At 45.9% G+C, this 27,541-nt stretch overlaps 1 protein-coding gene and 1 long non-coding RNA gene across 4 annotated transcripts in view; one reads left to right on the top strand and one right to left on the bottom strand.

Moving 5' to 3' along the window:
* The window catches only part of BOD1L1 (biorientation of chromosomes in cell division 1 like 1), a 53,405-nt gene extending 48,532 nt beyond the window's left edge, over positions 1–4,873 (bottom strand). For 2 of the 3 annotated variants that reach the window (XM_086407485.1, XM_086407483.1), the window contains exons 1-2: positions 4,494–4,873; positions 667–791 (exon numbers count right to left, since the gene is read on the bottom strand). In XM_086407485.1, coding sequence (XP_086263611.1) covers positions 667–791; positions 4,494–4,730 — 362 coding nt within the window. In that variant the 5' untranslated portion in view covers positions 4,731–4,873. The remainder of the gene's footprint in view (positions 1–666; positions 792–4,493) is intronic. The other variant, XM_086407484.1, reaches the window with a different exon arrangement.
* LOC147370260 (uncharacterized) lies at positions 4,802–7,500 on the top strand. The gene is made up of 2 exons (XR_015166084.1): positions 4,802–4,941; positions 5,253–7,500. It is a non-coding gene; the product is annotated as an uncharacterized LOC147370260 (long non-coding RNA).
* The last annotated feature ends 20,041 nt before the right edge of the window (positions 7,501–27,541 follow it).

The following is a 27,541-nucleotide window of genomic DNA, read 5'->3' as shown; positions in this document are numbered from 1 at the left end:
TGCTAGGGCCAGGCTTAACTGCTGACCGGGGAGCTAAGACCTGACAGCACACTCAGCCAGGAAAAAGAAAAGGAAAAAAGCAAGCAGTTGTACCAGAACATAGAAGACATGGTCTCAAATCAGGAGAAAATGCTTCCATTTCAGTCATCTTTAATGTCTTTATTTGTAAACCAGGAATAATAAAGCCTACTCTCTCAGGGCCAAAAAGTAACTGTAAACGTAACCGTATGTGACACACTAACCAATCTGGCATTTGCCATCTATTCACGGCAGATCTAGAGGGCTTTTTTTTTGAAGTCACATAGTCATTCCTTTCACTCCAGTGTTCTTGCCTGGAGAATCCCAGGAACAGAGGAGCCTAGTGGGCTAGTGTCTACGGGGTCGCACAGAGTCGGACACGACTGAAGTGACTTAGCAGCAGCAGCAGTCATTCCTTCAATATTTCCAAAGGTCTATGGGAACAATCAGACTGTCAAATTTATGAGGGAAATGTGAGGCGATTTAGAGTCTACTCTAAAATTACACTGTATCATTGTATGAAGTAGCCACACCAGACCTGACAAAATCATCACAAGGTGAACAAACTTCTGCAAATGTCTCTGCTTTCAGGCAAGGCACACTGGGACAGTCTCAAACCTTCCTAGGAACGCTGCAATTCTGACTTACTTGAGCACTTGCTGTCGAATATTGTTTCTAAGCTGGTTCTTGTTGAGGTGGGGACTCCATGTATGAGTTGCTAAGTGGTTTGCAACAAAGTTGTCAACACGCTGTCTCAGATTCTGATAGGCAGGCTAGAGAGAAAGAAAGAGATATCAATGTTAAAAACCTCACTGCTACACAATATCAACCCTAATATCCATAGTCTCAGGAATCCTTGTATCTTTAGCAGTGTTAACATTTCTTAGGGCATCAATATGGCAACAAAGTTTCATAGTTTGACAACCCTGTATTATCCTCCTGCTTCAGGATAAAACAAGACTCATTCAAATACCATTTATCTAAAACAAAATGTTTATAGATGAATACAAAGACAGATATACCTAATTATAGACAAGGGACTAGAACATAAGAAGTGTTACTTTTAGATGATTTGAAGGGAAGAAATGGAGAAGAGCAGACAGGAAATGAGCCTTCATTGAGAATGCTGCTGCTAAGTCATGTCAGTCATGTCCGACTCTGTGCGACCCCATAGACGGCAGCCCACCAGGCTCTGCCGTCCCTGGGATTCTCCAGGTAAGAACACTGGAGTGGGTTGCCATTTCCTTGTCCAATGCATGAAAGTGAAAAGTGAAAGTGAAGTCGCTCAGTCCTGTCTGACTCTTAGTGACCCCATGGACTGCAGCCTACCAGGCTCCTCCGTCCATGGGATTTTCCAGGCAAGAGTACTGGAGTGGGGTGCCATTGTCTTCTCCATTAGCACTCTACTTGCCCATAAAACAACCTTCAATTTGAACTATAAAAGTTAAATCCCTTGGTTTCTAAGTTCTCGTTTAGGTAAAAAAGCCTAGTGACTACGATAATATTTTGGGCTCCATTACTCTTCCGGGAAGAGCTATGTCCTTTTCCCAGTGCTCCTGGCCAAAAGCCTTCACATCATCATGACTCCTTCTCTTCCACCCCTCACCCGAACCCGCAGGAAATCCCGCCGGCTTTAGCCTCAGAATGCAGCCAGAACCTGAGCACCTCCCATGCCCTCCACTGCTACCACTCCTGTCCGGAGCATTCTCCTCTCCTGCCTAGATCACAGTTGCCGACTGGCCTGCATCTAGTCTCCCCCTGCTGCCTGAAGTCTGTTTTCCACGGTGCAGAGAGCGCCGATCTTCTAAAGTTAAGGGGACCATGTCGTTCACTGTCCAAACCACATCACGATGAAGTAAGGGGGGACTGTGAATGACTCCACGAGGTCAAGCCGTCTGAGGTGGAAGCAGATCGCATCCCTCTTCTGCTCTAACACCTGCCAGGGGCGTCTCAGCTCCAGTGAGCGCCAAACTCACCAGGGCTCCGGCAGCTCTGTAAAGGGAGGGTGGCGGGGGGCTCCTACCTCAGCTCCTAGCCCTTTCTCCCTCAGCAGGTTCTGCCTTAGGCCTCCTGCACTTGCTGTGCTCCCCAGTTGGCATGCTCAGCCCCCCACAGCTGGAGAGCTCCTTCAGCGATGGCTCAAATGTCATCTCATTCAATCTTCCCTGAATAACTTACGCAAAACACACCACCAACCCTTTCCACCTTCATCCTGCTTTCTCTCTCCCACAGAACCTCTCACGAGTGAGATTTACTTTCTCTGATGGGCTTCGAGCTTCACATCAGCAGGGACTTTCTGTTCACTGCTGTGTCCCTGGTACCTAAAACAATGCCTGGTGTGTAAGTATTTGTTGGGTGAATAAACTTACATTATTTCTGTCTCTGATTTTTCTTTTAAATCTGAAAAGAGACAATAATTATGGCAACGAGGAGCCATTTCCAGCCGAGGAAGTATCCAAAAATTGGCCTTTACGGCCTGGAGTGAAAGGGGCCACAGTCACTTGGTCAGGGAGCACCTGCCGAGTCCCTAGAGGTGAGCCTGCCTTGATTTTTCCTCCTCACGTGCTACTCGGTGCACAGGGGTCGGAATGGCTTTGAAGCCTGGCTCCCGGATCTGGAGACCACAGCAGAGGAGCCCCAGCATTAGCCGGATCTTGGGCTGCATGTTCATGTGAACCTGTGTACCTGTCCTAGTTATCATCAGATTGTCAAACCAATGGTGCTTCCTTCTTTCGCCCCAAGAAATCTTTTAGGAGTCTACTTTGAGAGGCTCTGGCAGGAACATTACAGGCACAACAACAATATTCGGAGGGAATGTGGATGCAGAAAAAGTTGAGCCTTAAATAGTATAGCTCCCCACCCCCAACTGCTGGTGTATTTGAATTTTCATCTGCATACACAAATGATGACACATGGATTTGTAGGTTTCTAAGGACAGCAAAGTGAAATCTCTACTTGCCAAAAAAAAAAAAAAAAAAACAGAACAGCTTTACTTTTTGATAGTTGGGTAACATTTACTTCCCCATGTCCTGTGGAAAAAAAAAAGTATGGAAGGAAGGGAGAGAGGGAGGAAGAAAGTCAACTGGCATCATTGTCAAACAGGCTTGTGCATATTCCCTAAAATGAAGTGAGCAAACTACATACTACCTACATAAATAAATATCCCCAAGAAAACTGAATTTCATGTGGTTCAGAAACTCCAACACCCCCAAAAGGCACCTTCTATTTCTGGTCTACAAGGTGGGCCAGAGTTCTTAAAAGGGAAGATGTCCCCAGACTGTCAGAAAGGTTTCCCCAGAGGAGACAAGGGAATGGTGTGTGCTTCACCTCAAAGCCCTTTCCTCAAAGAAACAAGCTTCTTTAGAAGAGCTGAACATGCTATGGAAAAACCCTGACCCCACTGAAACTCTGAACCAATGAACCAAACCAGATCTCAGTTAAAAAAAAAGTTTCCCCCCAACAGTTTCCAACCAAAGCTTCCTGCTTCACTTGCTTCTAGACCTACTAGGTTTCCATCCATCTACTAAATGCACCTTCCCGTTTTCTCTACTCAGCCTTTGCAGAACCACCCAAGTTGACCCGCTCCTGCCAACCCCTCTTCACTTTGGCACTTGGTACATACTCCCTTTTCCTTCCCAGCCCCGCTCTTTTTGTACAGGGAACCTTTCCCCATAAACCCCGTACTCTCCCAACTCATTCTTCTGTCCTGTCCTTCTTCCACTTCAGTACCTGCCGTCACCTCGCCTCCGTCTTTTCCTCAGTTTCCTCTACCTCTCCCCTCTCACCCCTCCTCCCTTCTCACTATAGAGACAGGACTTGGCCTGAGCGATTAAATCAGAGTCCCTGGGGGGAAACAAAGCCCCATCTCCGTACCTCACCTTTCCATCGACCAGCTCTGCGCCCCTCACCAAGTCCAGCATTGCAACACTGCAAACAATTCGATTCATCACCACTTAGTCCTTTCTCCGAAGGACAAAGACCTGACCCTTACCAGCAATCTTCAAGAGAGACGGCAAAAATAACTTGGGACACGAAGTAAACCGGGGGGCGGAGGTGGGGGGCGGTGAGTGGAAATCACAGGTGAAAGCGCCGTTAGCCTTAGTACAGACGAGTCTCCAAAAGAACAGTAACTTGGTGTGGCTCACCCCTATATTCCCAGCACCTAAGCAGTGCCTGGAACGTAGGAGATGCTTGGCTAGTCTGTTAAGCCAACGAAAGGCTGAGCGAATGAATGAACACAGCGAGCCACGAACAGCGCCGGGCACGAAGCGGCCCCTCAGAGAGGAAGCGGCTGCGCAGGGAACTCCGGGGTGGGGAGGTGGAGCGCTCCAGAGCGGCCCCGGGGCTGGGGACGCCGAGGCAGCCGCCGGCCCACCGACCGATGGCGGGCCACCGATGGCCTGCCCGGCAAGGCGGCGGCCCGCGGGGTCGTCCCCGGTCCCCGCCCGCCCGCAGCTCCCCCGCGCGCCCCGCACCTTGGTGTCCACGTCGGCCAAGCAGTCCCTGCGGAACTGGTCGAAGAGCCCCTGGCTCTTGAGATGGTTCACGATCATGGCCACGAGCTGCGGGTCCCCGGCGCCGGCGCCCGCTCCCCCGGCCCCGCCCGCGCCTGGGCCAGTCCCTGGGCCAGGCGGCGGCGGCGGCGGCTGCGGCTGCGGCGGGGGAGGCGGCGGCGCGGGAGGAGGTGGCTGTGGCTGCGGGTTGGTGGCCATGGCGGCCTGGGCCCGGAGAGGAGCGCGGTGAGCCCCGGGCGGGCGGCGCTCCTAGGAGGCGGCGCTGCACGGGTCCCGCCGCCTGAGGGAAGCCAACTGGATGTTGTTACGGAACCAACGGATCCAGAGCGACCCCGGAAGTGAAAGGGAACTCCGGTGGGGGAGGAAGGAGGAAGGAGGGTCGGGGGAAGCGGTGACAATGGCAACAGAGGTGCGTCTACGGCGGCCGCGAGGGGCCAGTTCCGGTCTTCGCGGGGCGCGGGCACCCTCGCCAGGCTGGGCTGCGTGGGAGGCGGCGGCCTGAAGCCCGGCTTCTCCGGCAGCGAGCAGCGGGCGGCCGCCTGGGGCCTAGGTCTGGAGTCCTGGGCGGTCGGGCGTTCGACTGGCGCAACGCCCCGGGGCCCGAGGGCCGATTGGGCACCGGCACGCGGGGCCGGGCCGGCCAGGGGCGGGGAGCGAAACCTAGGACGGGTTCCAATCGCGGTGGCTTTCAGGCCTGACGCTCTTGTTCCTGTTTTCCAGAGCGGTTGAGATCCGTAGACATTCCCGTGCAAACGCGTGGGTAGAACTGCTTACTCTTAACTCTCCCAGACCTCCTCGTTCTCAGCCTGTGACCTCCCAGCTGCCCGCCCCATCCCCTTTTTCCCTGGAGCATCCTCCGTTGGATCTGTGGCCAAGAAACCGATCCCTCCAGCGCCTCCCTGCTACGCGGGAAGACAGACCCCTTCCCCCCCGGGTGTTACTTTTGATTAGTTTGATCATTTGGTAATACTTATAAAGCACGCTCGCTAGGTGCCAGGCGTGGCATTTACTTTAGATGCATGAATTCACCCAGTCTTCGGAACAGCGGTAAACTAGCTCTCAGTTCTGTTCAGTCGCTCAGTCGTGTCCGACTCTTTGTGACCCCATGGACCGCAGCACGCCAGGCCTCCCTGTCCATCATCAACTCCCGGAGTTTACTGAAACTCATGTCCGTCAAGTCGGTGATGCCATCCAACCATCTCATCCACGGTCGTCCGCTTCTCCCGCCTTCAATCTTTCCCAGCACCAGGGTCTTTTCAAATGAGTCACTTTTTCTCATTAAAGTGAAAGTGAAGTTGCTCCGTCGTGCCGACTCTTTGCGACCCCATGGACTGTAGCCTACCACGCTCCTCCGTCCACGGGATTTTCCAGGCAAGAGTACTGGAGTGGGTTGCCATTTCCTCCTCATCAAGTGGCCAAAGTATTGGAGTTGCAGCTTCACCATCAGTCCTTCCAATGAACACCCAGGACTGATCTTTAGGATGGACTGGTTGTATCTCCTTGCAGTCCAAGGGACTCTCAAGAGTCTTCTCCAACACCCCGGTTCAAAAGCATCAATTCTTCAGCACTCAGCTTTCTTTATAGTCCAATTCTCATATCTATACATGACTACTGGAAAAACCATAGCCTTGACGGACCTTTGTTGACAAAGTAATGTCTCTGCTTTTTAGTATGCTGTCTATGTTGGTCATTACTTTCCTTCCAAGGAGTAAGTGTCTTATACTTTCATGGCTGTAGGCACCATCTGCAGTGATTTTGGAGCCCCCCAAAATAAACTAGCTCTAAACTAGCACGAAACTGCTATCACTCATTTGCACATCAGGAAACTGAGATCCGAGAAAGATTAATAGTCCAAGGTTACATAGCAAACCAACTGATTCTGGACTGAGTCTTTTAATCTTTAAAATAATTATTAGTATGTGATGGAGTGCAGAAGGAGAAAAGGACGACAGAGGATGTGATGGTTGGATGGCATCACCGACTCAGTGGATGAGACACATGGGTTTGGGTGAACTCCGGGAGTTGGTGATGGACAGGGAGGCCTGGTGTGCTGCGGTTCATGGGGTCGCAAAGAGTCGGACATGACTGAGCGACTGAACTGAAAGCAAAGTGAATATTGTACATGTTTATAATTAGTTGATAAAATGTTAAAGTTATGGGAAAGTACATCTTTTGGTGAAATGGATATTGTTGCTTTTTAAAACCCATAAGTCTATGGATGAATATGTCTTACTGCTAGAATGGGAAGGACTGAGCAACAGTTTTCTTCATATTTCTAGTTTCTGTAGCTGTGTGACCTGAGAAATTGAGTTCATATAAACATGTACTGTACCTGGAAACAAAGTTTTATTATAGTGGTATCACTCAGTTCTTGATCTCAACAAATTAAATTTGATGATCTTTGCGAGCTTTTTCAGTTAGGCCCTATTTCAATTTTGCTGAAAGTCAAGACTTGAAAACCACCCAACTTGCCAAAGGGTTACCTAGTCCTTATTTTGTCCATTTTTTCAGTTTCTGGAAAATATACCAGATAGGCTTTATCAATACATCAAATGACAAGCAGTTTAAAAAGCAGCAAGCAGTTAAAAAAAACAAAAAACAAAAAGTGACATGAAGTGACTATGAATTAGACATTTTTAAGAAATGAGATGTATGTGCCTTGTTTAACCTGATAATAGTCAAACTGGGAAATATCTAAACATGGCTCATTTGCATAAGTAGTTCTGGATAAAATGCTTTTTTTTTTGGTTACAGGTGGTTCAGTTTTGTTTTTGTCAGAACTTTGCAGCTAATAAAACAGTTCATTAAAGTTGAAACTGTCAAATATAGGAAATATTTGTTATTATAACCTAGTAACTGTTTTCATCATCAGACTAGCCAAATCAGCCCCATTGGATTTACTTTCTGTCAGAAACAGTTTGACTTCATTGTTTCAATTCAAATAAAATGTTCATTTTGAGGAGTATAATGAAGACTTGTTGTTTAATGGCTAAGTCTGTCTGACTCTTGTAACCCCATGTACTGTAGCCAGCCAGTCTCCTGTGTCCATGGGATTCTCCAGGCAAGAATACTGAAGTGGGTTGCCATTCTCTTTTCCAGGAGATCTTCCTGACCCAGGGATCAAATCCATATCTCCTGCTTAGCAGGCAGATTCTTTACCCCTGAGCTACCAGGGAAGCCCATACAGAGTATGCTGCTGCTGCTGCTAAGTTGCTTCAGTCGTGTCCGACTCTGTGCGACCCCAGATACGGCAGCCCACCAGGCTCCCCCATCCCTGGGATTCTCCAGCCAAGAACACTGGAGTGGGTTGCCATTTCCTTGTCCAGTGCATGAAAGTAAAAAGTGAAAGTGAAGTCGCTCAGTCATGTCCAACTCTTAGCGACCCCATGGACTGCAGCCCACCAGGCTCCTCTGTCCATGGAATTTTCCAGGCAAGAGTACTGGAGTGGGTTGCCATTGCCTTCTCCGCATACAGAGTATAGAAAATGCTAAATATTCTATAATATAATAAAGTGAGAATTAACTATAGTTTAAATAGATAATTCACATTTGGTCTTATAAAATGTATGTTAGCTATCTTATTGAGTAACTCACACTTAATCTAAAAGAAATAAGAATATTTGTATTGCACTGGGTACACACATACTGGATACAGCGTAACTTTGAACAATTTTTTAGCCTTGGAAAACATTCTAGTTACATTGGAAAGAATCAGGGTCACTGACTGTACTGTCTTAGCTGTTCCAGCCTGCTTTTCTTTCCACTTGAAGATAGGTCCTAGGGATGAGTACTGTGAATACATGAAGTGGAAGTGGAGTGACATGTAAATCTTAAAAAAAAAAAAGATTTTAAAAATCTTAAAAAGATCTTAAAATCTTTAAAAAAAAAAAAAAAGATCATTTCTTACCAATGGCCTTGTTGTTTTGTTCTCTACTATTACAATTTCTTTAGAAACAGTAATATAATTTTTGATAATAGTGGGGGGTGTATGACCTCTTGGTGAGGTCTTCAGAATAATTTGCAATTGCTCTCCTACCCCACTGTATGTATGTCTGAATTCAGAGCATCTCAACTAGAATCAAATCCCTGAGTATGACTGAGCTTTCGTTTGGTTTCCCATGTCTGATGCTCAGGTGACAGTTAAACAGATTTTGCAAACACTTTGGGAAAGAGAGGAACCATGGTGGGTTATTGGGCAGTCCTTTGTATCCTTGGGCACCAGATGGCTGCCTACTATCCAAGAGAGAGTGGTTTCTTCTCTTTTTTACAGTTTAGCCGGCCCCGCTACATACCCCTACCCAATCCCCCAAACCCTGTTTCTAGGGGCTAATCCTGTGAAAGTCAGACATTGCTTACAGTGGTGATCTCCTAACCCCATGGAGTCTACCTACTTATTCGGCAGACTGGCTTGTTCCCTTGCCCTCACATCCCCAGGCCCCACTCCCAGCTAGGCCCCAGGTCTTGCCTTCTTCCATGATCAAAAGGCCAGTGAATATCATTTCCTAAATGACTTTCCATCAGCTCAAAGTTCAGTTGAAATCTTGAAAGCTTGAGAACTTTCACCTGATCTGGGATGAGCCTCCCAGTGCCGTGGGACAAACAAACTCTCAAATATTGGTCAAATTTCGGGCCATGGAGAGGGGCTGTGAAACGGACTATTTCCTGCCATATCAGTAAACAAGGGTGTCACAGTTGTCAGTGAGTGCAGCCCTAAGGGAATTCAGGAAAGAGAAGAATACCTGCTATGTAACAGTCACCACACTGTAGCCACTCCCTATGGTGAGCCCTGAGGTAAGGAAACTCAGGATGTGAAGACAGGATACTGGTCCCAGACAGGTGAGGTACACATGAAAGGAATGATTTCAGTGAGCCCAGACTCTTGCCTCTACACATACACAGAAAAGCACTAAATTCCTTAACTTGAAATACCTGGTTTTCCTTAATTAGAATATTTTGATGTTCAGACTACCTACCCCTGATTGCAAACTTTCACATAAGCTATCTGCTCCCCCTACCTCCTCAGAACAGTTCCCTCAGGGTCACTTAAGATGCTATCTCCCAGGCCTGAAGCCCTAAAAATTCCCACCAAATAAGACGTAACCCTCAACTTCTAGGTCATGACTAGTTTTTAAGGCAACACCTTTTTCAATGATAACAAAACACATTTTAAGGTGGGATTCAAAACACTCCCATTGATGGTTTTTGTAAAAGGAAGCAGAGAGGATGATATGTATCATTAATATTTGTCTTTCCAGAGTGAACCCTGTGGTCACAGCTAATCTTTTATTTCTGTTGCAGTATATAATACTCAGTGAAGGTGGAGTAACATTAATAGTTGGGAAGAGCATTATCAAGTGTTAATTTGATGGAGAATTCTTTTTTTTTTTTTCTTCTGAAAGAACTTGAATTGTCATGACTTGTGAAACAGGAGGGAAGGAGGCAGGGCACACTCTTTAATAGAATGATATAGCCATAGGACTTGAAAAATCTTGGTTAGAGGGAATTCTCTTGTCCAGCAGTTAAGAATCCCTACTGCAATGAAGGGGGCACATTGATCCCTGGTCAGGCAACTAAGATCCCACATACTGGGGAACAACTGGGTGCCTATGCCACAGCTGGAGAGTCCATGTACCTGCAGTGAAAGATTGGGCATGATGCAATGAGGATCCTGTGTGCTGCAAGTAAGACTTGATCAAGCAAAAAAAAAAAAAAAAAATTGGTTAGAACCAATCAGATCCAGGATGGTGGACTATTCACCTTCCAGTGGGCCATGAGCCAAATCAAATGCCCCTTGTAATACACTGACATAAGCTAAGTGACACATCCACCAGGGCCAGGACAGTTCTGAGACTAACAGCAAAATGCCCCAAAGTGGGTGGTGGCCCAATCTTTGCCTATTCCTCCAAATAATTGGAATAACCCACTCATTAGCCTATGAAATCACCTAGCCTGTAAAAACTAACCACACCATATTTTGAGGCTGCTCTTACCTTTTGAGATGGCCCAAACTTTGTTTGTGGATTTGTGTGTGTGTGTGTTTGGGTGTGTATCTGTGTTCAGTCATTTCTGACTCTTTGCGACCCCGTGGACAGTAGCCCTCCAGGCTCCTTTTTCCATGAAATTTTCCAGCCAAGAATACTGGAGTGGGTTGCCATTTTCTCCTCCAGGGGATCTTCCTGACCTAGGGATTGAACTCGTGTCTCTTGTGTCCCCTGCATCTGACAGGTGGACTCTTTACCACTCACACCACCTGGGAAGTCTGTGGAGTGTGTGTCTCTCTAAATAAATCCACGTCTTACCTATCACTTTGTCTCTGACTGAATCCTCTGCAACAAGACACCAGGAACCTCAAATTCACCAGAAACACTTGGGAGTGAGAGTGGCACAGGTGGATGGCAAGGTGGAGAGGAGGAAGGACAGTTTGGGGGCATCATTCAGCAGAGGTTGGAAAGCCCCTCATTCCCTGCCAGGCTAGGAGTGGCCAGGAGTACCTGGATGAGCTGCAGGATTAAGAGGGCAACTGAGTTCTAGCAGGTGGGAGGACAGGAGATGGGTTTGGGACAGCAAGATAGCAATAATGACAACAAAGAATGAGGATTGGATTACAGAAGCCTCTGGGACTTTGGAGCAGGAAACCCAGAGGAGCAGAAAATTCACGATTTGGGGGTAGAGTGTGAGTGATTTGGGGGAAGAGGGGGAGAGAAGTTTTCTGGTGAAATGGGACATACTGATCACCTTAGTTATTCATACTCGGTGTGGGAGAGTCCTGTATGAATCATCAGGACGGTTAGCAGTGGCTCTCAAACTTTCAGTTCAGTTGCTCAGTCATGTCCAACTCTTTGCGACAGCATGCCAGGCTTCCCTGTCCATCACCAACTCCCAGAGCTTACTCAAACTCATGTCCATCAAGTCAAGATGCCATCCAACCATCTCATCCTCTGTCGTCCCCTTCTTCTCCTGCCTTCAATCTTTCCCATCATCAGGCTCTTTTCAAATGAGTCAGTTCTTCACATCAGGTGGCCGAAGTATTGAAGTTTCAGCCTTAGCATCAGTCCTTCCAATGAACATTCAAGACTGATTTCCTTTAGGATTGACTGGTTTGATCTCCTTGCAGTCCAACGGACTCTCAAGAATTTTCTCCAACACCACAGTTCAAACTTTAGTGAGCATTAATGTCTCTCTGGGAGGACTTTTAAAACTGCTGCCCCGACCCTCAGAACCTCACTTTTGATAGGTGTAGGCCAGGGCCTGTTGTTCAGTTGCTAAGTCATGTCCCCATGGACTGCAGCACACCAGGCTTCCCTGTACTTCACTCTCTTGGAGTTTGCTCAAATACATGTCCGATGAGTTGGTGATGCCATCCAACCATCTTACCCTCTGCTGCCCCTTCTTTTTTGCCATCAATCTTTGCCAGCATCAGGGTCTTTTCCAATGAGTCGGCTCCTCGCATCAGGAGGTCAAAGTATTGGAGCTTCAGCTTCAGCAACAGTGCTTGCAGTGAATATTCAGTGTTGATTTCCTTAAAGATTGACTGGTTTGATCTCTTCAATAGTTAACAAATGCCCATGGATCACCATTTGAAAAACAAGGAACTAGACTATGTCCCACAGGCCTTTATCTGTTTTACCTGTTTTTAGAAATAAAGTTTTATTTAAACCCCATTCAGTTTGCTCCCCCCCACCCCCCACCCCCCGACTCCCCCACCCCCCACCCCCTCACTCCTCCCCCCACCCCCCACCCCGGCCCATGGTCTGTGTCTGCTTTTGCTGCAAGGCCAGGGCTGAGACAACAACTGCATGGCTTGCAGCACTGAGAAGATTTACCATCTGGCTTTTTATAGAAAAGGTTTGCCAACTCCTGGAATAAAAGGAGGCAGCAAAGGTGTGATTGTGACCCTTCAGAGTTGGGAAGCCTGTATTCAAGAACTTCTGCCTGTCACTAGATAACAAGTTGCTTCTCTGAACAATGGAGATAATGCCTAGTTCACAGGGCTGTTGTACGGCCAAGCCAACTCACACAAATACAAGGACATATATCATTTTGTCACAGGACAGTTCGTCATATGCTGCCCAGATGAAACGGATTATTGAGAATGAGTGGAGAGACTTCCCTGGTGGGCCAGTGGCTAAAACTCTGTGCTCCCAATGCAGGGGGCCTGGGTTCAGTCTTTGGCCAGGGGACTAGACCCCATGTGCTGCAACTAAGATCCTGCACAGCCAATCAGATACTAAATAAATAAATAAATAAAAAGAGCAGGTGGAATTTGGACAAAGAGAGGGGAAATTCTGCATACTGAGGAAGGAGCACGTTAAAGAAAAGTGTCCAAGTTTGCCTTTATTATATGGTACTGGGTGCACATGGAGAAGGCAATGGCACCCCACTCCAGTACTCGTGCCTGGAAAATCCCATGGACAGAGGAGCCTGGTGGGCTGCAGACCATGGGGTCGCTGAGGGTCGGACAGGACTGAGCGACTTCACTTTCACTTTTCCCTTTCATGCATTGGAGAAGGAAATGGCAACCCACTCCAGTGTTCTTGCCTGGAGAATCCCAGGGTAGCCTGGTGGGCCACCGTCTATGGGGTCGCACAGAGTCGGACACGACTGAAGCGACTTAGCAGCAGCAGCAGGGTGCACAAGATGTGCTCACTAAATGCTCATTGAGTTAGTATCATATATTTATTTCATTTTTGTCAGAAATGTTCTGTGACGTAGCCCAGTCAGTCAGTGCTCAGTTGCTCAGTTGTGTCTGACTCTTTGAGACCCTGTGGACTGTAGCCTGCCAGACTCCTCTGTCCATGGGGGTTTTCCAGGCAAGAATACTGCAGTGGGATCTTTTCGACCCAGGGATCGAATCTGTGTCTCCTGTATTGAAAGGCGGATTCTTTACTGCTGAGCAACCAGGGATGGAGCCCATCAATTATCTGAACTGTCTGTGAATGTACAGGCAGCTTTGCTACAGCGTGAAGAAACTGCTTGTCGCTTTGGGGGAGGAGGTATGGCAGGAATGTGTACCCGCAGGCTCAGTTGCTCGGTCGTGTCTGACTCTTTTCGACCTCAAGGACTGTAGCCCACCAGGCTCCTCTGTCCATGGGATTCTCCAGGCAAGAGTACTGTAGTGGGTTGCCATTTTCTTCTCCATGACAGGTATACTTAGACAAAATTCTAAAATACAAATTTTCTCATCAAGGTTTGGGAAACTCTGAAGGCCATTTGTAGCCCCCTTATGTGATTGTTGACCTTTTTGTCCCATTTTTATTCCATGTTTTCTAGTTTTAATGTGTTTTTGTTTTCAGAAGGTAACATTACTTTTTATGCAGGTAACATTACTTTTTTCGTATTTCTTTGCTTTCAAGATTTAAACTTCTAGCAGCTATAGCAACAAATATATAAAAGTAAGATTTATTATGAAGTTAAGCAGCCGTTGTCTATTAAAGTTACTGAATTGCTAGCTGTTTTGACAACTGGAATGGCAGTTTATCAAATGGCTTGAAATAAAAGGTACTCCTTTACATGCTTATAAAAATGGAAAGGAATTTTGCATTTAGAAGAGTTAGTCTTCAATATTGTTGTTTTAATTTAAAAAATAGCCTTAAGGGGTTTGTGTGTGCATTTCATGAATATTCTAAATAATAGTTGGCTCCCTGAACACTGAAAGTCACACCTCCTGGAATGAAATTAGAAAAAAGTAGAAATGAAATAAGATCTGTAGAAACGATGTAATATTATCTGAATCACCTAATTCCAATCTAGGTCTTCTGGGTAGAAATTCTGAGAGGAATGAGAAAACAGTGATTATAACCAAGAAATTGTATACCTAAGTGATGAAAGCACTCTACCTCTGAATAAAGAATCTTTTCAGAGGGGAAATGGCTGGAATATCATCTATGAAAGTGACAGATCCAAAGTGTCTAGAACTGACCTTGTTTCTACAGAAAGCATGCATTTGCTAAAGGGTACTCGCCATTGAGATCATCTAATTCATTCCTCTTCTGACTCTGTGATCATTAGACAACCTTTGAGTCAAATTTGGCTTTATATTTAACTTTGCCTCTAGGAAGAAAAATTGCTGATCAGCAAATATAGTAAGCTCTTCACTTGGTGCTTATAACACTTCCCAGGAATATTTTTTTTTAATTTATTTTTAATTGGAAGATAGTTGCTTTACTATGTTGTGTTGGTTTCTGCCATACAACAAGATGATTCAGCCATAAGTATACACATATTCCCTCCCTCTTGAACCTCTCTCTTAGCTGCCCCAATCCCACCTCTCTTGGTTGTCACAGAGCGTGAGGTTGAGCTCCCTGTGTTATATAGCACAGTAGCTGTCTATTTCACACACAGTGATGTTTCAATTCTACTCTCTCAATTCATCCCACCCTCTCCTTCCTCTGCTGTGTCCACAAGTCTGTTCTGTGTGTCTCTGTCTCTCTTCCTGCTCTGTAAACAAGGTTCATCAGTACCGTCTTTCTGGATTCCATATATATGTGTTAATAGATGCATTTGTTTTTCTCTTTCTGACTTACTTCACTCTGAAAAGGCTCTAGGTTCATCCAACTCAGTTCAGCTGACTCATATCTGTCCCTTTCTTTGGCTGAGTAATATTCCGTTGTATATGTGTACCACAACTTCTTTATCCATTCATCTGTTGATTCATGAATGACTTTTATGCATAAAACTCTAAGAGCTTGGTTAATGGTGAAACTATGTGGGATTCAGGTCCATTCTTCGTGTACTGAGAGCCAACTTCTGACCCTGCAGAACAGAAGACAGGACCCCACACTGTGGTGAACAAATTGAGGTGTTGCTGAGGAACCGTTCTGGATGTGCCTGTCTCAGAGGTTACTCAAATTTTCTTGGCTACATTTTAAGTTTAAACTCCACAGGTTCCTTGTAGAAAATGAGGGCAACACAGTTTACTGACAACAGGTAATCGTCTAGAAATAAACCCTTGATATTAGCTGCGTCAATTAGAATGTTGACTAAAAGAAGATGCACAACACTGAGAGTGTGAGTTAAGTTTTATTTGGGGCAAAATGAGGACTGTAGCCCGGAAGACAGCACCTCAGAGAGCTCGGAGAGACTGCTCCAAAGAGGTAGAGGGGGAAGGTCGATATATGTGATTTTGGTGAAGGGGGAGTTCACGCAATCAAACACTCATCTTAACCAAAGGTTTTCTGCTAGCCACAAGGAACTGGTGTCACCATGAAGGGATTTAGTGCTTTTCTGGACGGGGGATAATGCAAGGATTGGGGTCAAGAAATCAGTTTCTGAAAATATCTAACTATCTAAAGACCTGTTCCACCAGTTTTCTTGGAGCAGAGTGTCTCACTCTCCACGCTGAACTCCCTTCGGGGTGTGTCGAAGGTCAACAGCTGCAGCAGAACAGGGCTCAATCTCTGGAAGAGGCAGATGGCAAATGCCCTTGGCAAGTGCCCATTTGTAGTTGACTAGACCTATGCCTGAAGTTTTTGAGGTCTCCTTCTCTGGTGGCCACATCGTAAGCAGATGTCTGGAGCTGTCAACCACCAGGCACTCTGCCGTATGGATAGAGCCAGTCTGCAGAAGAAAAAAAAAAAAAAAAAAATCTGACGACCTGCAGAGCAAAGCATGGGTAAGAGATGCTCTGTCCTCCTGAAGGGGAAAGGTTAAAATTTTACATAACCTCCTGCTCCTTCTGCCTCCGTAACTCAGCTTGCTCTTCGTAAGGTCTGGATCACGTAGATCGCGTAGTCTCAGAAAGTGGAAATTCATAATACTCTGAACTGGAGTTTATCTCACTCACCCTTGTCCTGCTCTTTGCAATCGCCCAGCCCCTGCAAACTCACAAACCCGCTTAATCATGGCTGTCCGTGTATATAAACTCTGTAACCCCTTTGTTCAGGGCTCAGAGCTTGGAGAGTTAACTCCTCTGGACCCACTAGTGTAATAAACCTGAGTTCTCCAACTCTCCGGGTGTGGTGCTTGGTTTCTCGAGGACTGGTTTCTGCAATACTCCACTTGTTCCTGAGGCCCAGCTGTACTTATTCTTATCCATTGTTCGATTGTGTGAAACAAATACCACAAATTCAAAGTCCTATAGCTTAATATGGAATATACCTTGTTGCGATGATGAGGAGGGACCCAAATGGAAAGGGATTGTGAAAAATGATGGCATGTGCTTGGAAGCCTGGTGAATACCAGCATTTGTCATCACGTGCCCCCTTGGTGCACTTCCTACGTGGCTCAGTGGTAAAGAATATGCCTGCCAATGAAGGAGGTGCAAGAGACGTGGGTTTGATTCCTGGGTCAGGAAGATCCCCTAGAGAAGGAAATGGCAACCCACTGCAGTGCTCTTGCATGGAAAATCCCATGGACAGAGGAGCCTGGCAGGTGCAGTTTATGCGGTTGCAAAGAGTTGGACCCAACTGAGCACGCACACCCTCTTCGTAAACTGATTGGCTTGACCCTTACTACTAATCCACGCTGGCCTACATCAAAACATCAATACAAATCTGATATTCTTCAAGCCAAATGGCTTGCTTTTTTTCATATTCATGTCTCGTTACATCAGGGAGACCATGGATCCGGTGGGGACAATTCTTTAAAAGTGTTGCGAAATGCCAAGTTCATGTGCCCAATGCAAGGTGAGGCCAGACAAATGGAAACATCAGACTGTGGAGCAAAGAAAGGTTTATTGCGAGGGCCAAGCAAGAAGGATGAGTGGCTTGAGTTCAAAAAACCTAAACTCCCTGATGGTTTTCAGGGAAGAGGTTTATAGGCAAAATTTGGGGTGAGGGGGCTTCCCTGGTTGTCCTGCCAGTGCAGGGGACGTGGGTTTGATCCCTGGTCCAGGACGATCCCGCATGCCATGAAGCAACTGAGCCTGTGCACCACAAGTACTGAGCCCCCGGCTACAACCACTGAAGCCCCCGTGCCTAGAGCCCATGCTCTACAACAAGAGAAGCCACTGCAATGAGAGGCCCACACACCACAACTAGAGAAAGCCCTGGCATATCAGTGAAGACCCAGCACAGCCCGTAAATAAATAAATGGAAATGTTGTTTAAAAGACTTTCTACTGATTGGCTGGTGCTGAGGTTAACAGGGTGTTGTTCCAGGAATCTTGGGCTTAGCCTATAGCTATCATCCTCCATTTGGGGTCGGGGTGGGGGGCTTAGTTCCTGCGAGAGAACTCAAGGATATATTTTATGTATACTCCTTGGAGAGGAGCCAGGACCCAGCTTTATCGCTACACCATTGTTTCTTGACTGCTCCTCCGTTGTTTCGGCATTCTGTCCAGTCCCTAGTTGGTTACCATTTGAATCTGCCCTTTGGAACTCAGGGAAGGTCTAGGAGGCCTAGACCTTTTCTCTACAAAAAAGAAACAAGACATGGAAAGAGAGCCCCTGCAGAGTCCTCCTTGATTTCAAAAGTGGGAGCTTTTTTATTAGAAAGATCTGACTCAAGAATGATGCCCACGACTTCCCTGGTGGTCCAGTGATTAAAAATCTGCCTTGCAAGGCAAGGGACGCAGGTTAGACTCCTGGTGAGGGAATCCTATGTGCTACGGGGTGAATCCAGAAAAAGAAAAACAGGAAGGATGAGGGAAGAAGCTTGTGTTTGCAGGCATGATGATCAAGAGATAGAATGTGGGGCATTTGGAGCCACAGCTGGGTTTGTATTCCAGCTTTGCTGTTTTCTCGCTTCAGGATTCTGGACAAATCCATCAGCTTCTCTGTGCCTTGTTGTTTTATTTGTAAAATACAAAGAGTAATAGACCTGCCGTAGGGTTTTAGGGAAGATTGATAGAGAACATTCATTCATTCACTGCAAGGAGATCCAACCAGTTCATCTTAAAGGAAATCAGTGCTGAATATTCATTGGAAGGACTGAGACTGAAGCTGAAACTCCAATACTTTGGCCACCTGATGCGAAGACTGACTCACTGGAAAAGACACTGATGCCGGGAAAGATTGAAGGCGGGAGGAGAAGGGGATGACAGAGGAGAGATGGTTGGATGACATCACTGACTCTATGGACATGAATTTGAGTAAACTCTGGGAGTTGGTGATGGACAGGGAAGCCTGGTGTGCTGCAGTTCATGGGGTTGCAAAGAGTTCGACACGACTGAGTGACTGAACTAAACTCATTCCTTAACCAGATATTCAAAGGGACAGTGCTCTTTAAGCCACGTGATTTCCCAATGACTTTTAAACCAGGCATTCCTCTTCTAAAACTTTAGTTGAGTGGTGTTTAAGTCACTTTTGGTTTCTCCTCCAAAGAAAATCTTTGAATTAGCTTCTCTTTCTAAAAATCTTTCCTACTGGCAACAAGCTTGGGCTCCTACTCGGTTCAGTTCAGTTCAGTCTCTCAGTCGTGTCCGACTCTTTGCGACCCCATGAACTGCAGCATGCCAGGCATCCCTGTCCATCACCAACTCCTGGAGTTCACCCAAACCATGCCCATTGAGTCAGTGATGCCATCCAACCATCTCATCCTCTGTCATCCCCTTCTCCTCCTGCCCTCAATCTTTCCCAGCATGAGGGTCTTTTCAAATGAGTCAACTGTATCAGGTGGCTGAAGTATTGGAGTTGCAGCTTCAGCATTAGTCCTTCCAATGAACACCCAGGGCTGATCTCCTTCAGAATGGACTGGTTGGATCTCCTTACAGTCCAAGGGACTCTCAAGACTCTTCTCCAACACCACGGCTCAAAAGCATCAATTCTTCAGCACTCAGCTTTCCTTATAGTCCACTCACATCCATACATGACCACTGGAAAAACCATAGCCTTAACTAGATAGACCTTTGTTGACAAAATAATGTCTCTGCTTTTCAATATACTGTCTAGGTTGGTCATAACTTTCCTTCCAAGAAGTAAGCGTCTTTTAATTTCATGGCTGTAGTCACCATCTGCAGTGATTTTGGAGCCCAGAAAAAGAAAGTCTGACACTGTTTCTACTGTTTCCCCATCTATTTGCTATGAAGTGATGGGAGTGGATGCCGTGATCTTAGATTTCTGAATGTTAAGTTTTAAGCCAACTTTTTCACTCTTTTCTTGCACCTTCATCAAGAAGCTCTTTAGTTCTTCTTCCCTTTCTTCCATAAGGGTGGTGTCATCTGCATATCTGAGGTTTTTGATATTTCTCTCAGCAATCTTGATTCCAGCCTGTGCTTCCTCCAGCCCAGCGTTTTCCACAATGTACTCTGCATAGAAGTTAAATAAGCAGAGTGACAATATACAGCCTCGACGAACTCCTTTTCCTATTTGGATCCAGTCTGTTGTTCCATGTCCAGTTCTAACTCTTGCTTCCTGACCTGCATACAGCTTTCTCAAGAGGCAGGTCAGGTGGTCTGGTGTTCCCATCTCTTTCAGAATTGTCCACAATTATTGTGATCCACACAGTCAAAGGCTTTGGCATAGTCAATAAAGCAGAAATAGATGTTTTTTTCTGGAACTCTCTTGCTTTTTCCATGATCCAGCAGATGTTGGCAATTTGATCTCTGGTTCCTCTGCCTTTTCTAAAACCAGCTTGAACATCAGCTAGTTCACAGTTCATGTATTGCTGGAGCTTGGCTTGGAGAATTTTGAGCATTACTTTACTAGTGTATGAGATAGAAGTGCAATTGTGTGGTAGTTTGAGCATTCTTTGGCATTGCCTTTCTTTGGGATTGGAATGAAAACTGACCTTTTCTGGTCCTGTGGCCACTGCTGAGTTTTCCAATGTGCCAGGAAATGTTCTGGGTGTGGGAAAGGATGCAGGTGAGCTGGATAGATGAAACCTTGCCATCAGCTCTTCCATTCTAGTGGAACTAGGTGATCAACAAACAAATGCATGACTAACATATCAAGCAAAGATAAGTATTCTGCCTAAGATGAAGTAGAGGGATAGAGTGAGGTTGACTGGACAGCAGCTCACAGGTTAGGGAAGGTCATTCTCAGATCTGAATGTCACAGTGAAGCCAGCCATGAGGAAATAAGGAGTAGCTGGTGCAGGGAGAACAGCTAATGCTGGAGTCCTCAGGCAGGAATCAGTGTGATGCATTTGAGGAACAGAAATATGGTCATTGGAGCTGGAGGATATTGGGAGAGAGTAGTCAAGAAACACCTGGAGTAGCAGGCAAATTTGGCATTGAAGTATGGAATGAAGCAGGGCAAAGACTAATAGAGTTTTGCCAAGAAAATGCACCAGTCATAACAAACACCCTCTTCCAACAACACAAGAGAAGACTCTATACATGGACATCACCAGATGGTCAACACCAAAATCAGATTGATTATATTCTTTGCAGCCAAAGATGGAGAAGCTCTATACAGTTAGCAAAAACAAGACCAGGATCTGATTGTGGCTCAGACCATGAACTCCTTATTGCCAAATTCAGACTTAAATTGAAGAAAATAGGGAAAACCACTAGACCATTCAGGTATGACCTAAATCAAATCCCTTATGATTATACAGTGGAAGTGAGAAATAGATTTTAGGGCCTCGATCTGATAGATAGAGTGCCTGATGAACTATGGAATGAGGTTCATGACATTGTACAGGAGACAGGGATCAAGACCATCCCCATGGAAAAGAAATGCAAAAAAGCAAAAAGACTGTCTAAGGAGGCCTTACAAATAGCTGTGAAAAGAAGAGAAGCAAAAAGCAAAGGAGAAAAGGAAAGATATAAACATCTGAATGCAGAGTGCCAAAGAATAGCAAGAAGAGATAAGAAAGCCTTCGTCAGCGATCAGTGCAAAGAAATAGAGGAAAACAACAGAATGGGAAAGACTAGAGATCTCTTCAAGAAAATCAGAGATACCAAAGGAACATTTCAGGCAAAGACGAGCTTGATAAAGGACAGAAATGGTATGGACCTAACAGAAGCAGAAGATATTAAGAAGAGATGGCAAGAATACACAGAAGAACTGTACAAAAAAGATCTTCACGACCCAGATAATCACGATGGTGTGATCACTGACCTAGAGCCAGACATCCTAGAATGTGAAGTCAAGTGGGCCTTAGAAAGCATCACTACGAACAAAGCTAGTGGAGGTGATGGAATTCCAGTTGAACTATTCCAAATCCTGAAAGATGATGTGAAAGTGCTGCACTCAATATGCCAGCAAGTGTGGAAAACTCAGCAGTGGCCACAGGACTGGAAAAGGTCAGTTTTCATTCCAATCCCAAAGAAAGGCAATGCCAAAGAATGCTCAAACTACTGCACAATTGCACTCATCTCACATGCTAGTAAAGTAATGCTCAAAATTCTCCAAGCCAGGCTTCAGCAATATGTGAACCATGAACTTCCAGATGTTCAAGCTGGTTTTAGAAAAGGCAGAGGAACCAGAGATCAAATTGCCAACATCTGCTGGATCATGGAAAAAGCAAGAGAGCTCCAGAAAAACATCTATTTCTGCTTTACTGACTATGCCAAAGCCTTTGACTGTGTGGATCACAATAATTGTGGACAATTCTGAAAGAGATGGGAATACCAGACCACCTGATCTGCCTCTTGAGAAATTTGTATGCAGGTCAGGAAGCAAGAGTTAGAACTGGACATGGAACAACAGACTGGTTCCAAATAGGAAAAGGAGTTCGTCAAGGCTGTATATTGTCACCCTGTTTATTTAACTTACATGCAGAGTACATCATGAGAAACGCTGGGCTGGAAGAAACACAAACTGGAATCAAGATTGCTGGGAGAAATATCAATAACCTCAGATATGCAGATGACACCACCGTTATGGCAGAAAGTGAAGAGGAACTCAAAAGCCTCCTGATGAAAGTGAAAGTGGAGAGTGACAAAGTTGGCTTAAAGCTCAACGTTCAGAAAACAAAGATCATGGCATCCGGTCCCATCACTTCATGGGAAACAGATGGGGAAACAGTGGAAACAGTGTCAGACTTTCTTTTTCTGGGCTCCAAAATCACTGCAGATGGTGACTACAGCCATGAAATTAAAAGACCCTTACTCCTTGGAAGGAAAGTTATGACCAACCTAGATAGCATATTAAAAAGCAGAGACATTACTTTGCCAACAAAGGTTCGTCTAGTCAAGGCTATGGTTTTTCCTGTGGTCATGTATGGATGTGGGAGTTGGACTGTGAAGAAGGCTGAGCGCCGAAGAATTGATGCTTTTGAACACGTGTTTGAGAAGACTCTTGAGAGTCCCTTGGACTGCAAGGAGATCCAACCAGTCCATTCTGAAGGAGATCAGCCCTGGGATTTCTTTGGAAGGAATGATGCTAAAGCTGAAACTCCAGTACTCTGGCCACCTCATGAGAAGAGTTGACTCATTGGAAAAGACTCTGATGCTGGGAGGGATTGGGGGCAGGAGGAGAAGGGGACGACAGAGGATGAGATGGCTGGATGGCATCTCTAACTCAATGGACGTGAGTCTCAGTGAACTCCGGGAGTTGGTGATGGACAGGAAGGCCTGGCGTGCTTCGATTCATGGGGTCGCAAAGAGTCAGACAAGACTGAATGACTGATATGATCTGAGTCACAGATGGAATCAGATCATGTGGGGCTTTGACCAGGAAGAGAGGAAATGTGTTTTGTCCTAAGTGCAATCAAAAGCTTGTGGAAAATTTTGAATTGGCAGATAACATGATTTCATAAGGGATGTAATATGTTTACCACTGGTTCTGGCACGGGAAAAACACTGAGTGTGTTAGCTGCTGTTACTGTTTTATTTAATCCTCACACCACCCTAGGTGATGGTCACTGTGACAGGAAATCATTCCAAACCTCAACCGGGGCAGAATTTTGTGGGCTGGTGTGATTTTCAGCCTCTTTGGGAAGGATCTAGGATTCCTAATAGAGCTCCGGACTATTTTTCTGATGGACTTGAAAGAAATTAAGCTTCCTTCTGGGAAGTTAGATCGACTCCACTCTGCTCTTGCTGTTTAGGTGGGCCCGGTAACCCTTGATCAGATACTCAAAGGTGCATGGTTCTTCAAGTTGCATGACTTCCTAATAACCTTCAAATGACATTCCTCTTCTAAAACTTTAGTTGAGTGGTGTTTAAGTCACTTTAGTTTTTCCCCCAAAGAAAAATCTTTGAATTAGCTTTTTTTTTTTTTTTTAAAGTCTTTCCTGTTGGCAACAAGCTTGAAATGAAATGTGGATAAATGTTTATACTCAGTTCATCCCCAAAACTGCTTTGACAGTATCATTAGTATCATCATTCCATAGACAAGGAAACTGAGCCTGAGAAATGTTAAGTAACTTGGCCAATGCCACAGATTTCCACCCAAATGTTAGGCATTTAAGCACTCTACCGTGCTCCTCACAAGGAAGACCAAACTCCACTTAAGCAATTCTGAACCTGAAGGGCGATCTGGTCCCCAGTCATCATATTTTCTTTTATTGCAATTCCATTGCTATCTGTTTTATTTTATATTAATTTTTAAAGGTATTCTGTGATTCATTGTGACCTCTCTTTACTCCCCCAAGATATATATGTGTAGTTCATCTCCATTCCCACTCTGCTTTGCTTTTTAATTTTTAAGTTTTAATTTGCTATTTTTTTTGTCTGTTCCATGTGGCATGTGAGATCTTGGTTCCCTAACCAGGGATCAAACCCATGACCCTTGCAGTGGAAGCATGGAGTCTTAACCACTGGACCACTCGGGAAGTCCTAATTTGTTCTTTCCCTAATTGAACCCAATCCTAACCAGAATGGAAACTTTTCTCCTGTTTGTCAAGATTCACAAAATCTGTTATTCTGGTTTAGGATGTCTCTTATTAGAGTCTTCTGTTTATCCAAGCCCAGAGGTGCAAATCATTAGTGTCTATGATTCACGCCAAACATACAACCTGATTGTATGTCTGCCAAGCTGAAGTAAACAATGCAGTAGCCCTGGAGAGAAAAGTCCTGAATGAGATCACTGAAGGATGCTGAAACCCTCCAGATCATTTTGGGCTGGAGGACGGGGGAAGTCCTGATGTCTAGCCAATGAGCCTCATTCTCTTAGAATGAAATTGATTCCATGGATGTACTGGAACCAGTCTAAATAAGCTCATGTTAAATTTTCAGGAAATTTGTGGAGTAGTTGGTGCCAAGTTGGTAGCTTGAAATTGGCCACAGAGGGAGTATTTATACCAGAGAAATTGGCAAAAGCCACAAATCAGGGCTTTCATACCCCATATAGCCAGTTTTTAAACACTCAGCTGTACACCACTGCAAGCGCCCTTCTGGCTCCTGTTTTGTCCTGCCTAGTTATAGAACAAGAGGATGTGGAGAAACAGTGGGACAGTTTCCAGGACAGGTTTGTGCTGGCATCTGTGTTCCTGCCTGCATGTTTCCTTCTCATACTACTGGCAAGAGATCTGTAGTCAAACAGACCCCTAGCAGAAACGCAGTCCACTGTTATTTCCCGTCAGTTCAATCCCGGATCCCTTACTACTTGCTCTGTGACTTGGGCTGGTCAGTTATCCACAACTCCGGACCCCTTTCCTCATGGCTATAACAAGGATAATATCTCAACCTCATAGTGTGCAAGTTATACCTGATGGACAAGAGTACTGAGGAAAGGCTCTGCTTAGAACTTGGTGCATTCTAAGCCTTCAATAAACAATGCTGCTGCTGCTGCTAAGTCGTGTCCAACTCTGTGTGACCCCATAGACAGCAGCCCACCAGGCTCCTCCGTCCCTGGGATTCTCCAGGCAAGAACACTGGGGTGGGTTGCCATTTCCTTCTCCAATGCTTGCATACATGCTAAGTCTCTTTGGTCATGTCCAACTCTGTGCGACCCTATGGACAGCAGCCCACCAGGCTCCTCTGTCCACGGGATTCTCTAAGCAAGAATGCTGGAATGGGTTGCCATTTCCTTCTCCCCAATAAACAATAGCTCTAATTAAGAGTGTTATTACTTACTAGGTATTCACAGACACTCAAAGGACTCCTGCCCCCTTTGCTGTTATTGCTGTTGTTCAGTTGCTCAGTTGTGTCTGACTCTTTGTGACCCCATGGACAGCAGCATCCCAGGCTCCTATATCTTCCACCATCTCCTGAAGCTTGCTCAAATTCATGTCCATTGAATTGGTGATGCTATCCAACCATCTGATCCTCTGTCTCTCCCTTCTCCTCCTGCCCTCAATCTTTTCCAGCATCAGGGGCTTTTCCTGAGTTGGCCAACGTACTGGAGCTTCAACTTCTAGAGTCTAGACCTCACATCTCTGGTCCAGAGCCCTTAACCAGCCTGGCTTGCACCAACTCCCCCCACAAGGTGGCGCTCTCCTCCTGCCTGTGCTAGATAAGGCTGGGAGCCCCTCAGAGCTGAGATTCCCTTGTCATCCAAGCCACACCAGCTACACACATTTTCTCCTTTTCATTCAGTGCCTGCCTCCCAGTGATGCCTCAAGTGCATCGAACTTGACAAGCTTCTTGGCCAGAAAGAAGTGGGAGAGAGAAACCTCTCTTGAAACATGTTGATTTGGCCTGGATGGCTTTTCATTGACATAAAGAAGAAATTTTGTGACTCTGTGCAAAATCTTGATTCACTGCAAGGGTGTTTTTACCTGGTAAGAAGCTGAAGTCTTTGGGGGATTCTTTGTTATTTTTTTGGCTGTGCTGGGTCTTTACTGCGGCACACGGCTTTTCTCTTCACCGCTGCGCACTGCTAACGTGCAGCGATGCATTAGTCTCGTTGAGGTGAGCAGGGGCTCCTCCCCAGTTGTGGTGTGTGGTTTCTTGTTGTGGAGCAGGATCGAGGGCCCCAGCGTGCGGCCTCAGGAGTTGGGGCGCATGGGCTTAGTTGCTCCAGGGCATGTGGGATCTTCCCATACCAGGGATTGAACCGGTGTCCCCTGCATTGCAAGGCGGATTCTTAACCCCTGGTGGAAACCCAGGGATTCTTTCTGCCCTCTTTTGTCTGTCTTGGTTCCCTTATCCTCATTCTCCAGAATCCTTAAGGCCACAAGATACAGTGGCGTCAATATGGCTTCAGCAATATTGCGTCAGCAATCAGACAGACTTAGATTTGACATATGTTTCTGATATATGTTTGGAGAAGGAAATGGCAACCCACTCCAGTATTCTTGCCTGGAGAATCCCATGGATGGAGGAGCCTGGTGGGCTACAGTCCACAGGGTCGCAAAGAGTCGGACACGACTGAGCGACTTCACTCACTTCTGAGGCTTATCCGTTGAATGACCTTGGGGTACTTACTTGAATTTCTAACCTTCAGCTTCCTCATCCACAAAATGGGGATATCTATCTATCTTATCTACTATCTATCTATCTTATCTCTCTCTCTCTCTCTGTCTTTCTATCATCCATCTGTCTTGGGCTAGTCCTGTACTTTACAACTGCTAACACATTAGATTCACCTACAGAACTTCTCAAAAATAGTTGCTTCCTTGGCTCTAATCCAAAAGACCAATTCAACCGGGCTGTTTTGGAACTTCCTGGGGGATTCTATGTGCAGTGAGGAGGGTTCAGAAGGGTCGAGATCCTGTTATGAAAACTCTCTAAGCCTCAGCGGGCTCACATGCTCAGAACCTGCAAGTCCCAGACCTCAACAGCTCACACAAACACAAAATGAGTCTCTTGGCCAACAGCCACTTTGTGCATGCTGTCCTTCACCTGTTCAGATTAGCAGGCAGTGCAGTCTCTTTGACACCCACCCTTTGTCTTCAGCAGCCTTTCCTGGGAAGCCTAAGAACCTTTGTCGCTGCTCTTCAGGTGAGAAGAACAATACTTGGGGTCCTTGGCCCCCACTGAAGCTGGGCAGAACCTGTAGTCAGGATAAATGTCAGCTCTTGCTGTGGTTCGACAGAGAACAGTTGGCGATGCCTCTTCTCCTGGGCTACCCTTGGTCACGAATACTCTTCTCTCCAATTGGCCCGGGTAGCTGGGGATGTGGCCAATCAGAGGTCTACTCTTTCATTTCATATCAAAAGCAACCATAAGGCACAGCCCATCACCCAAGAGCAGTATCATGAATTGAACAGCATCCACTCACTGCCCAGAACAAGCTGCTCTGTCAAAGTTTGCCCAGTTGCCTGGTCATACTCCTCCTTCTTGATGAATTTCCTCTT

This window comes from Bos grunniens, chromosome 6, assembly GCF_055505025.1.
Source record: "Bos grunniens cultivar Pamir isolate PY7600 chromosome 6, Bosgru_T2T1.0, whole genome shotgun sequence".
NCBI classification, from domain to species: Eukaryota; Metazoa; Chordata; class Mammalia; order Artiodactyla; family Bovidae; genus Bos; species Bos grunniens.
Note: the sequence above shows the minus strand (reverse complement) of the source record. Positions and strands in the feature narration are given on the sequence as shown.